The sequence below is a fragment of the Manihot esculenta genome, chromosome 11 (genome assembly GCF_001659605.2).
Source record: "Manihot esculenta cultivar AM560-2 chromosome 11, M.esculenta_v8, whole genome shotgun sequence".
In the NCBI taxonomy this organism is placed as follows: Eukaryota; Viridiplantae; Streptophyta; class Magnoliopsida; order Malpighiales; family Euphorbiaceae; genus Manihot; species Manihot esculenta.
This window is the reverse complement of record NC_035171.2, coordinates 30,732,616-30,745,679: the sequence shown is the minus strand read 5'-3', so window position 1 is coordinate 30,745,679 and position 13,064 is coordinate 30,732,616. Positions and strand designations below refer to the sequence as shown.

Here is a 13,064-nt window from a genome sequence, read left to right as displayed (position 1 = left end):
TAATATTTAACCATTAAAATTCCATTTCAAAAAAAAACCATTAAAATTAATAAAAAATATTATTTAATATATTTTTAAAATTTAAAAGATTATGAAAAAATTATTCTAGTTTCTAAGATTTTAATAAAATTAACTAATTTTATAATTTTAAACTTCAATTAAAATATATCTCACAATTTTAAAAATGACTTCTCTATCTTGTCAAACGATAATTCAGAAACTCAAAATAATTAACTGGATCGGATCTTCTTTAACAATGTAAAATCTTCCACTGTTTTCCTTTGTTTATTTCTTTATACAATTTCGGGAAGCTTTGTATTCGTGTAGGTTTAATTTTCATTTTCTTTTTGTTTTTTATTTTGAACCTATAGGGCTATGGATTCTAGGTCTCTCAAATGACAAAAAAAAAAAAAAAACAAGAAGAGCTACCTGATTTGTCTTCAAAAGCCCAAAAGCATTTGGTACATGAGGACAGGTTCGAATTTGGGCAATTTGTGAATGAGAATCCTGGGTAGACTATCATTCTTCTTTATCTCAAACAAACTGGTTGCATGACTCGCGGCTGCTCCTCCAGTCTCCTCTGAGTTCTGGCATCGTCCCATCGACCATTATCGGCGAACTCGGCTCTTCACTCTTCAGATACGCTACTGTTGCACGACTCGGTGATTCCTCACCTCAGTCTTTTGTCGCTCTCCAGTCTCTCGGCTCTCCCATCAGCGACACGGCATCGCTCTCCAGTGCGCAGCCGAGTGACTCCTCTGTCCTCTCCGTTCTCTCAAATCTCACGTCGTGCTTCCACAGTTCCACTCCGTCGACTAGTCTCCGAGATTAAGAGCTCTCGTGCCTCCAGTCCTCTGGCTCTGTCATCCATCACTGCAGTCTTCGAGATTAAAGCTCTCGTGCCTCCAGTCCTCTGACTCTGTCATCCATCACTGCTGTGTACTGTTGAGTCAATTGTAAAAGATAACTAAATATTTTTTTTCTCTTAGAAATATTGACTATTGAGAGAACTATGTGCTATGTGCCGTTGTCTGTTAAAATTGTGTACTGTTGAATTTGTGCTTGTTGTGTGCTGTGTTTGTTTGTTGTTGAAACTGTGTTTAGCATTCCATCTATCAAAGTCACCAAGAAAAAAAATGAGAGAGAAGATGATCAAATTAACTAATTCTTAATCTTTGTTAGATTTGTATAATTACTATATTAGTGTATTGGAAAATAATTCTCACATTTAAAAAAAAAAGTGCAGTTTCATTGGACGGCTGAATTTAATTATTCTGGGTACAGGATAAGCGTGCTCACGTCAGCAACAACCGTACCTACACGGCAACGATCGTCCCGCTTACCAAATTTTCTAGCCGCAAATTGTCCAAATGTACTTGCTTGGCATTTATTTCAGCTGGTACACATTTGGCTCTTACATTTCCTCCTTTCATGGAATTTGGATAATATGATGATATGGAAGAAGTGAAATTTCGCATAGCTCAGGCTCCGAATATTAGTAGCTACAAACATGAGAGTGGATACTTTTTTTTTGGTAACTTTAAAAGTTGAAGATTATATTAATAATTTTATGAGTTTGAAATATTGAGAACTTATTAAGAAATTGTTATCAAAGAAAAAAATTATAATTATATAAAAAACTATTAACTTTCACGAAAACAATAAGCTACTTCAAATTAAATTATTTATATATCCAAAAATAAATTTTAAATTCATCACTTCCAATTCCTATATATTCCGATTAGCTTTTTGAAATTATAATATGTTGTTATCTGTCATTTTATTTGTATAACAAAAGGTTTTTGAAATAATTCCAACTTAACGCAAAATTTAAGTTATACACCAAATTATTGCAAATAAATAATAGACTTTCAATTGGGTGGCTGGACGAAGTAGACTTAGTCAGTCAGGACAAATGGGTTTGCCAAAAACGAGGTTATAGCTTCTACCATGCCCCCAGAATCACCGGGAATTCACTTAAAAAATATGATTATGAAGGATTTGGAGCCAAGACACCAAAAATAAGAGCCGCTTATTCCATTTATTGAATTAAATTAGAGAAATATTGAGGGAGAAAGAAGAAGAGGAAAATAAGAGGCGCCGTGGTTTTGTTAGCCGGTGGAAGGAGGCTTCGGCCTCCGGACATTTGCCTTTTTTTTTTTTTGTATAGTTTTAGTTTGTTTAGTTTTTTTTTTGGAATGAGTATATTGCTTGTGAATTACTTTGTTTTTTCTATTTTTTATTTTTGTACAATTTTAGTTTATTTAGTTTCGTTTTGGAATGAGTGTATTACTTGTAAATTGCGTTTTGAAATGAGTGTGTTACTTGTGAATTGCTCAGTATTTTTTAGGTTTTACTTTTAAGGCATTCGTTTCCTATACGAGGGAGGGCCATCGATTGTTAACGTCAACGTTAACGTCAACAACTTGAAATCGTTAACAACTTGAAATCGCATTATTATGTCCATTACTATGTCCTGCAATCTACGCTCCCCATAAGTTTTGTAGCGTCTCCTTTTGGTTTCTTGTGTGGAGACTCAAATTTCTTTTGTTTTCTGGGCTAGTTGGTTGGTTTCTTGTGTGGAGACTCAAGTTTCTTTTGTTTTCTGGGCTAGTTGGTCGGTGGAATAACGTTGACAATTAGGCTGTGGTGGTGTATTTTAGTTTGGATTTCTTTTAATTTGTACTCTTTGATATTGCACGTCTATTTTTAGCGTGATTTTTACCTTTTTTGGGTGCATATGGTGTTTATGCTCTGATCTAGCTGTTTTTTTTTTTTTTCTCCAGCTACGGTGGCAATAGTGGTGGAGACGGTGAATCGGATGCGTTGTTTGAGTTTCAGTCAGCTAAGGGTTTGGGTTGTGGGCTTACGGATTATGCGAGTTGGGCTAGCTCTCTGTTGGGGTATGGGTGCGAGTCTGATCTAGCTGTTTTTTTTTTTTTTCTCCAGCTACGGTGGCAATAGTGGTGGAGACGGTGAATCGGATGCGTTGTTTGAGTTTCAGTCAGCTAAGGGTTTGGGTTGTGGGCTTACGGATTATGCGAGTTGGGCTAGCTCTCTGTTGGGGTATGGGTGCGAGTTAGGCTAGCTTTTTGTCCGGATTTGGGTTTGGCTTTTTCATTTGGGCTTGTATCTCCTTTGGTTTCTCTTGGCCCAAGCAATAGCCTTTGCATGATAAAAAAAAAATTAAAATTAGACAATGCAATTTAATTGTGCGATTTTTAATATTTTATACAGGGCATTTTAATAATAAAAGGAATTTTCATAAAATATTAACCCTATTAATTTATTCTAAGCATTACCTTAATTCTAATAAAATTAGTTAAAAAGCACTTATTAAGAAATGAATGGACTAATATAAAGACAACACTAGTCAAGTTTTACCCACGCTCAAGGCTCCATTAAATCTCAAACTAAATCACTTTCATCCTTCCAGGCACTACCAACAATCCACCACAAAAAGGGTTGGGTGAGGATATAATATAAAATAAGAATTTAGTCGGGCCTCTAGTTGCTTATGAATGAATTCAACTTGACATTCACCCAGGATCTTCAACTACAACAAACCGCAGTAGGATGCCAAAGAATCCAGCATCTCAATACCATGGCTTAAATTTCTTACAAATCAGTAAAAAAAGAAAAACATATACGCAGATCGCAAGCTATCAGATATGGGCAATTGGGTATGCTTCTATCAAATTACTGCCTTCATACGCTCTGATAAAACCTGAGAGATAGAGAGAGGGAGGAGGAGGCCGAGAGGGGAGAAAGGGAAGGGGGTCTCGTGCTTGCAAAGCTTGGATTTCATGGTGACGAAGCTAGTTCCCTGCTCAATGGTGTCTAAGGCAAAACAGTTGAGCCCCTGCTGTGAACACCAAGAATAAGATCAAAAATACCCATTGGCTTGTGAAGTCGCACATTTAGGAGAACGCCTTAAAACTCTTCCTATAAATAACTGAATCTGAAATACATTTACAAGCTCTTTGCTCTCATCATTAAACAGAGACCCGAAAAAAGTTGGATACTTGTGTTGTAAACTGAGGGCTTCTCCACTACATCCAAAGATTTGCTAAACACCAATGGAATACTCCAATTTTCAGACATATCTACTGTACAATTTACCAGCATCAGATATAGATCTGTGTCGAGATGGAAGAAAGAGTGTGCTTGTAATAACCCCTGATAGAACAAAGAACATCAGAAACCAGGTCATACTGCACAAAATTGAGAAGGGTATATGAGGCCTACAGCTCACCAATTGAAAGAAAAACGACTTCCAGCTGCCAACACAACTTTAAGAGGACAGTTTTCCTGGTGACATTGTTCCAAACATACGCTTCACAACTCATCTGACTTCCATGTCTAGGAACCAAATGCCAAAAATTTTTCCTTAATCACCAAATCATCCCAGGAGATGTTTGTCCCCCAAAAGTTTAATTGAAAGCAACAGTTGTCTCGGCAAAAAAAGTCCACTTCACTACTCCGAGTCTGAGTCGATAGAAAGATATAAACGTGGCCTCACAGAACGTTTTTGACGAGGAAACGTGAAAGGGCTATCAGATCTTTGCCGACTTGACTTCTCAGATCTACCATCATTCATACCAAGAAGCAAAGAAGCTGCAGAAGCAGGAATAATCAGAACTTATAACTGCAATAGCTACACAAAAATATAGCAGAAGTACACGCTGATGTAATGGAATGAGGTTAACCGATAAACACTACTTATTAGACTGCTTCTAACAGATTGATAAACTGACAGCAGTGATATAGCATCTGAAATCATCAATCTACTACAAGGCATCATAAAAAAGGGAACAAACCAGTATCAGCCAGAGACTCCATTGCACCTTCTCTTGGAGGCATCGGCTGTCTAGAATTCAGTCCATTTGCAGGAACTGAATCACCATGACTGCCAGTGGCTCCACCACCACCAAGCCTTAGAGAGATCCAGTCCTCTGTACGGACACCATTTGACACATCAGCTTGATCCCTCAAATCAGGCTGCCCTGATGCATTTGAAGGCCTAGTTGGAAGAAAGATTTGAAGAGAGGGATCTTCACCACCAAAGGCTAATGGGTTATCAACCAAGCCATCATTCATGTCGGCATCAGATCTACCAATAGAAGAATCTGGTACTAGACTAGCAGGTCCCATGACAGTATCTGGAGCCAATGTATACCCATTCATTGACATAGGACAGTTTATAGGACCATGCTGCAAATCAACTAAGGCATCTGAGCCATCTGAATTAAATAACTGGAACCCTGGGCCAGTCTGGCTTCCAGGAGGCATTTGCCAGAGGGACATGGGCATCCCAAATTCATCATCAGCATTTAGAAAGCCCAAACCATTCCCAACTGCAGGATCTTCAGGATAGGTTCCAGGAGGGGGGATTGAAAAGTCAGCCCCATCGTCATCAGCTTGATTATTCTTGTAGACAGCTCCAGATGTCATCAAAATATTATTGTCATCATCAGAATCACTAAGAACAATAACTTCTGCATCCCCTACTGGAGCAGAAAAGTTTCGGTCAGCAAATCCATATGCCGAATCCACATTTAGAGACAATGAATCAAGTTCTATCCCATTGTTTGTAAAATCAAAATTTCCACCACCATCCTGATTTACACTTGGATCTTCACCATCCTGACCACTGCCAGTGGCACTACTGCTCATAGGAATAACTTTCTGTTCATGGTTTTCAAACTTTTCTCGTAATCTACTACCAGAAGAGGAGGTATTCACATCCTCTGGTTTGCTGACTTCCCAAAAGCCATTGCAGTTCTTCCTGATTCCAAGTTTCAAACCAGTACCAGCATAACCTTCTGAAGTACCTTCCTGCTTGATCTGTTTATCCATTTCCACTTTTGCTTTGACCTCTCCCCCATAAGGAGAACCATCAGGATAGTGCCACTGAGCAAGTTCACCAACATCCCTGCGCTCAGCTTCAGTTCTGGTTTTCACACGCCAAGAGCCATCTGGCTTCACCTCAATCTCTGTTATATCTTCACCACAATGCAGCATCTGCACCACCGCCAGAATAAAAAACATTATAATAGGCAAGAACTCGACCAATAAATGATGGGATGACATAACAGGAAGCACTACCTTAGAAGTGATGCGATTGAAATACGGATCAATGATAACATTCTCCAATGAGTAGTTCTTGAGACAAATGGGGCACTGCCACTGCATGTTATCCAGTGCTTACTCAGAGATGCAAAACAGTTACAAAAGAGCCTCATAAAAGTAAGACAGTAGCCAGTAACTTGCCTTCCTAGAACGCTGGTTCATTTCCACAAAAACATCAAGATCAAAACACCCCATGTGAGCACAAGGTTTAAATCTTCCAGCAACCTTCATTCTTGAACCACTCATCTGCACATGGGTTAGCAATGGAAATCAATATCTAAAGAACTCGCTTGACTGATCATATTAATTACAAAAAATCAATGTTAAAACATCTGCATCTACTTCCAACTACTTAAAGCTCACTACAGAAGAAATAGACTGCAACTCAATTATTTGAAACAGAAACATAACCAATTATTGGGAAAAAAAATTCCCAGTTTAACAGAGCTCACTCATTCAAATTTCAAAGTCAACATAGAGATGGAAAACATGAACATTCTATATTCTATACCCTACTGCATCCACTTTGACCTGGAGGCCACAAATTCACATCATGGGACAAGCCTCTTCAAAAAGCAAAGGGAAGACAGAGCCGCTGCCCACCCCCCACCCCCACCCCCACCGGGGTCCACTTTGACCTAGAGGCCACAAATTCAAATCATGAGACAAGCCCCTTCAAAAAGCACAGGGAAGACAGAGCCACTCTCCCCCCCCCCCAACCCAAAAAAAAGGAAAAAAGAAAAAAACAAACCAAAAAAAAAGTCCAACTAGGGAAGCCCAAGCACAAGACAAACTATTAGATACAGGATACACTTAAAAATTGTGATCCCACATGCAATCGCAAGAGAAGAAAGTGCAAGTTGTGTATTGAATAACTCACTATGCTAGGGCTCTTATTTCTTTGAAAAACACTATTCAAGCCACTAAATAGAAAAAGATTAACACTCATTACAGAATTCATCTAAACGTATGTCCAGGACAATTAGGCTCCACTGTTAGTCATGCAGCAATATGTAGGGCTAGAGTTGGCAATTTCCACAGTACTTATTTAATATCCCTTCTACATAGAGCATTTTGCAAAACCACAAAATTACATAGAAGCATGTAAACGGTACGACTTACAGGACACCGGAGATTAACAGCAAAAGACTCTGCAACAACTTCCAGGTCACTGTCACTATCAGCATTGTCTGCAGCTCCACCACCAACACAACGACAAACTCGAGCAAGTGCATCTTCAAAATGTTCACCGTCAGACTCTCTTGGAATCAAGTTGAGTATCTATGCAATCAACCAGAATATAACACAAAAACTTAGGAGTAAATTGAATGCCAGGAAAAGCAAACAGATATAGTTTTCCTGTAGTTCATCATATTCAATTGAGAAATATTAAACAACAATAACAACACAACACACACACACACACACACACACACACACACGGCAGTAAGGAAGATATATAGTTACCTGTTGAACAGTTCGTCGTTTCACAATTCTAACTCCTAAACAGAAGATACGAGCATCACATCCAGTTAATGATATCTTATTTATCCCATCTTTTATACATGGCGTGATCTAATAACCAAAAAAAAAAAGGGGGTAAACTAAGATGATAAAAAATAAAAAGAAAACAAACTATTTATGACCAAAAAGAAATTTCCAATAATATCAATATCTACCTCTACATACATACATACATACATATATATTTTTTTTTGAAAAAAGCTCACGGACACACATCCATTAGATAAAATTTTGATACAGAAAAGGTATTAACACCATGGTCAAAACTCTGCATGTAGAGGGATAAAAACTCACAATTGGACCATCATCACGACCATTGGCCCCCAATAATTGTGAACCAGGTCTGTTAATAGCTCGAACTGGCACACCTGCAGGTCACACACAATCAAATAAACTGACAAGCAAAAAGCAGTCTAAGAATCTCCACAAGAAAATAATAATAATAATACATAAATAAAATACTAATTGGACTAAAGACAAAAAAAATGATAATATCATGTCATAATTGAAACAAAAAAGCTGACCACCATACCATTGACCTGTAGATCTGCATACTGTGGCCACTGCATCCTAAATGGAACCTTGTCATTCAAAAGCATGCACCAAGCCTAAAAGGTAATAGCATCAAAAACCACCATCAGTACGCTTACAATTAAATAGAATGAAGAAAGTTGTACGCTACTTAACCTGAACATCATATTCTTGTTTTGTCAATAAGTCCTTGTCTGCCCTTGTAAGATGAAATGTTTTCTCCACACTCTGCACTGGGTTTGAACTGGAAAATCCAGGACAAAAGAATATAACATTAAATACAAGTGATAACAGTAACAAGATCTGCCCTTCACCTTCTTAATTTTTTTTTAAAGGTTAGGCAACTAGCCCTGAGCATAAATAAATGATAACTGGTTTTGCATTTTTAATTAAGAGTAAAGAAAGAAACACTAATGCTAACTCTAAACCTGGTGTAGCCATCATGGAATATAGGTTAAATGTGTTTATTCATGCACACATGCATGTTCCATCCAAAAAAAGTGGTCCCAAAAATATACATTAACAAGTATCATCTGATAAAAGAACACTACTTCAGTTTAAAATTTTAATTCAAAGAATTAAGAGAGAAAAAATAGCAAGTTTTCACAACTTGAGAAGTCAAATGAGAAATGCACTCACCCATCAGTCGGAATATTCGAAGTAGCCAACTTCACCGGATAAAGAGGATGGGCAACAGTAACCCAAAAACTGTAAATTAAGGAACAAAAAAGATTCCATAAGATGCAAATAGTGCAGCATCAATGATAAAGTAAATGATAGCCATATGACAAAGCAGATAAAAAGATGTCAAAGTGGATATATAATGCATTGTATGCAGTAGCCAAGGAATACAACAGGCCCATAAACTTATACAGACTATAAAATAACTGCAGGAAAATCACAAGAACAATAGATGTCGCAAAATAATTATAACAGCACATATGATGTAACATACAAACAATTTTAACTCCCAAAACCCAGGTTATCGAGACAGAGAAGCAACAGGAGGAGGGACCTTATATTCCATCAGTAAAGCCATAAATATAACAGCAGAAAGCATTGATGATACATACGGGTCGGCACGGCTAAGTCGACAGATCTCACAGTAAAACAAATCAGGAACTTGTGGATTGCCCTCCGCGGGTTTTTCAGGAATTATAACACAGCCAATGTGTTGCCACACACGACATCTGGGGTCCTCGCACTGCCAATAGAATAAGGCCACTAGGTATGAGCGATTGGTTCAGGGTTAAACTAAGCGAATGTGTAGTAGAGAAAAAGTTAACAAATTCCACTCAAATCAATCAACCTAGCTAAAAATCTTGGACTTAGTTATGACAAATATCATGACAAAAGAATTATGCACGTAATACAAACCTTAATCATTGACTCTGTCTCCAATGAACTTCCACATGGACAGCGAACTTTTGTATCCAAGTGAAAGGAATCATCCACGTCTCCTTTAGTTATTGCTTTGCTGCTGTCCAAAACGCCCTGCCCCTTCGATGCTAGATCGGTGGCCCCCGAAATCTGCATTTTTCTGAAAACAAGAACATAAGGTGCATATCAATGGAGGGAACAAGTGAAAAACGCTAAAATATAACAAGTTTATAGCCAAAAAGAAAATTGCAAACACTGTAGTATATTATCCACAAAAGACAGAATAAAAAAAAAATCGTGTTGCAAGTCAGGAATGTAATGTCATGTAATGCTGAACCTGTAGATGTCATCAACCAGTTTCGCCACCTCTTCCTTTCCAACAGCACTTTTCTTTACTGATGTCTTTGGAACTGCAAATAAAATTTACAAATCACTTCAAATCATCTTAAGTTGATCAATAGGGCATATATGATTTTTCATGGATGTGTGGTACATAAAATGAATGAACAAAAACAGAGAGTAAAATTCAGGTATAACAACTGCATAAAGACAATCTATCACAGAGGAGAGAAAACTACCACAAACCTGACAAAAAAACTAGAACATAGAGCATAAGAGGTAAAAATGGGGAAGGTCCACTTCCTCAGAAAGCTTGACAAGACAGAATTAAAATGTTGTGATCAAAACTAAAGAAGGCTAACCAAGGAAAGCAAAAACAGATTAGAATTGTTTCTCAAGTTTTTTAAGTTCAAATTACAAGTAGACGACATAAAAGAATCAAACTTTGTTTGTACTTCACCGGCTTCCACAAATTTCGAGAGAACGAAAAAACATTATTGAAATAGAATTGAGTGTACAAATATTAATAAGTTATGGCACCAAAAGCATTCCAATTTGTTTTCCCAACTGGAGAGATAAAAATTTCTTTTCATCAGGGATTGAACATAGAATCCATTGTAATAAGCATCTATAGCCCTGATAGTGCAATGAGTTGCAACTGCTATAATAAGGGCATCGGCACATGAAAACAGCATTTATTTTATGCACAAACAAAATAATTCACTTCACACACCTATAAACTTGATGCATAAAACTCAATAGAATCAAAGATATAGAGCATGGACATTCACCACAGGGATTGTAGAACACTAAAAACAATAATCAACGAAATAAAATAGAACCAAATGAAGGGTTTCATATTGTTAATACATATATAATTAATATTTGACAATAAGCAAATGATTGAGCTCATACTAAATACATCTGTACACCTCATAAACAGAAACAGGTCAGAGTGAAATGTTTACCTTGCTCATCTGAGAGAGCGGCAAGTATACGGTCAACCAGGTCCTACATTTTAAATTACAGCAAAATCACACTAAGTCACAATGAAGTAACTGCGCCATAACAAAATGTAGTTCATGAATAATAATGCAACAAAAAGAATTTTCAAGCAAGCACAATATGTAAGAGACAAGCTGGACTTGTGAAACATGAGACTGTACATGACATGAACCATGCAATCATAAAATGAACAACATAAGAAGAATTTGTGAACTGCAAAACAATAAATGGGCATAAATCAACCAATCCACCAAGATTAAATGTGTCTGGTAGCATTACCAGTACATGGTACTACTCAAACATCTGAAACACTTGCTAGAAAAAAGGAACAACATAAGAAATGTTGCAAGCATCTACCTGTTTCTTTCCCTGCTTCGAAAGACCTAACTGTGTCAGGACATCCTTGAGCTCTTTTATCCTAAAATATGCCAATTTGTCCTACAATGGCAAAGGAAATTCACAATCTCTTCAGAAACAGAACATGAAGTGGGGAAATGAAAAACAAAGTCACCTCATTGAGGGAAACTGTGACGAGAAAAACTAAACCCAAGATAAAGACTTCAGAACCACATGGTACATCTTAATTCCAAAACAACCAATTTTTGAGCCAAGTGTAACTCACATAAGTATAATTTTCCCAATCACCCCATAAAGGCATCTTTTAAGTAACAGTCCTTCATCTCAAATTCAAAATGACGACTGGAAATAATGCATGTTTCAACCTTAGTGTGGTTTTCAAACAATGCTTTGAAATATATAGATGAAATTAATCATAAAGAATGAACTATGTCCACAATCACTAATTGATTAAAAAAGAAGTAGTTTCTTCTGGAGGGTTAGCGACAATAACAATCTCCTTTCTTATGATTACCTAAGGCAACTAGAAGCACGCAGAAAGACTTGCAACACATTTGAACCATTAAACTATGGAAATGCCCGTAAACCTAATAATTCTAAAGGAGAAAAATAGAAGGGGAAAACAAATGGCTTTTAAGTGTACCGATTGCTAAGCTCAATCACTAGCAAAAAGATAATCATGTAATCATACACCTCCAATAGAATTGCCAACACCAATTGCAACTTCAAAAAAGTAATCAGCAAATAATGATGCCACTTAAGACTAGGGCAACTAAATAAAAATGTATACCCACTAAAACTAATCTTATATCAGTCTCTCACAAGCGTATGCGAAAAAATTTTGAGTGCTTGAGCAAATTAAACTGCTTCTTCAGCTACCACAGCTAATAAACACGAAAAGCACAGCAACTAGGACAATCAATGGAACAGAAATTTATCCAAACAAGTAAAATACCTTGCAACTAGTTACCAAATCCATATTTTGACCTCCAAAACCCAAATTCAGAACCCAAATCAATACTTCATACCATCGACTACGCAATTAGCCAACCAAACCAGCCATGCAGAGTCTGGAAACTGCGATCGGTCTATCCACAAATTTTCCAACAAAAGCATCAAACTATTCCCAAACAAAGAGAAAAAAAAATGACCAAAAAATCACCAAACGGCCAACCACTGTACCAATACAAACAATCCCTCGTCAAATAGAAAGAATAGAAGAGATGAATTGGTTAGGGTTTGCAGAGTTCTGAACGCCTTCTTCTCTTCTCTTGTCCTCTCTCGAATTTTGTTGGATGTGGTGGTTTCCTTGCAAAAGCGGTTTTTTTTTCCCTATTTTCACCCAAAGAGAGAAAGCAAGACGAAGCTATCCTCAAATTACAAAAAGTCCCGGACCTATCGGCGATTATGAAATCCGGTTTACGAAACGGTAACACGTCCGGGTTTTGTTCTAGTACATTTGCGTGTGTGCTTTGTGATGCACGTCCTTACGTTATTCTTCTTTCCTCGCGTCCGAAATTTCTCTAGAGTGTGATTACTTCTATGATTTGCTTAACCTCTCAGCGGCTCTTTTTCCGCCACGTCAGCCACCCAACGGTTTTGAATCCTTGACTGGATAATAGACCTGTCGATATGGAGATGATCATGCGATTTGCTGATTACATCTCACTGATGATTCATATCCTGCCCTGAAAATGGATTGAAACCATGAATGTGAGTTTATGCTAATAATGTGCATTATTTAAATAATTTATGGGTGCCATCAAAGTTTGAGTTTTTTAATATTATCGTTAATA

The 13,064-nt window shown here is 37.2% G+C and overlaps 1 protein-coding gene across 3 annotated transcripts; it reads right to left on the bottom strand.

Annotated features, from left to right (window-relative positions):
• Positions 1-3,511: 3,511 nt before the first annotated feature.
• Positions 3,512-12,640, bottom strand: LOC110625932 (E3 SUMO-protein ligase SIZ1). 3 transcript variants are annotated; one of them, XR_002489636.2, is made up of 17 exons: positions 12,224-12,639; positions 11,269-11,349; positions 10,875-10,917; positions 9,905-9,977; positions 9,565-9,727; positions 9,261-9,391; positions 8,827-8,895; positions 8,344-8,431; positions 8,189-8,264; positions 7,951-8,024; positions 7,600-7,707; positions 7,255-7,413; positions 6,274-6,378; positions 6,109-6,189; positions 4,821-6,024; positions 4,256-4,617; positions 3,512-4,179 (listed from the first exon to the last, which is right to left on the bottom strand). XR_002489636.2 is itself a non-coding variant. In XM_021771641.2 (16 exons), exons 1-16 carry the CDS (start codon positions 12,245-12,247, stop codon positions 4,478-4,480), a joined length of 2,619 nt encoding a protein of 872 aa, XP_021627333.1. In that variant the 5' UTR covers positions 12,248-12,640; the 3' UTR covers positions 3,512-4,477. The 3 variants fall into 3 exon arrangements, 2 of the variants coding, with proteins under 2 accessions (XP_021627333.1, XP_043817669.1); XM_021771641.2 differs by having other exon boundaries at positions 3,512-4,617; positions 12,224-12,640; XM_043961734.1 differs by lacking the exons at positions 10,875-10,917; positions 12,224-12,639 and having other exon boundaries at positions 3,512-4,617; positions 11,269-11,340.
• Positions 12,641-13,064: the final 424 nt, after the last annotated feature.

Coding starts and splice junctions, on each gene's coding strand:
- LOC110625932 (XM_021771641.2), bottom strand. CDS start 12,247: ATGGATTTGGTAACTAGTTGCAAG. Junction 9,978..10,874: donor CGCTCTCTCAGATGAGCAAG/GTAAACATTTCA, acceptor TTTTATTTGCAG/TTCCAAAGACATCAGTAAAG. Junction 8,896..9,260: donor CGACTTAGCCGTGCCGACCC/GTATGTATCATC, acceptor CTTAATTTACAG/TTTTTGGGTTACTGTTGCCC.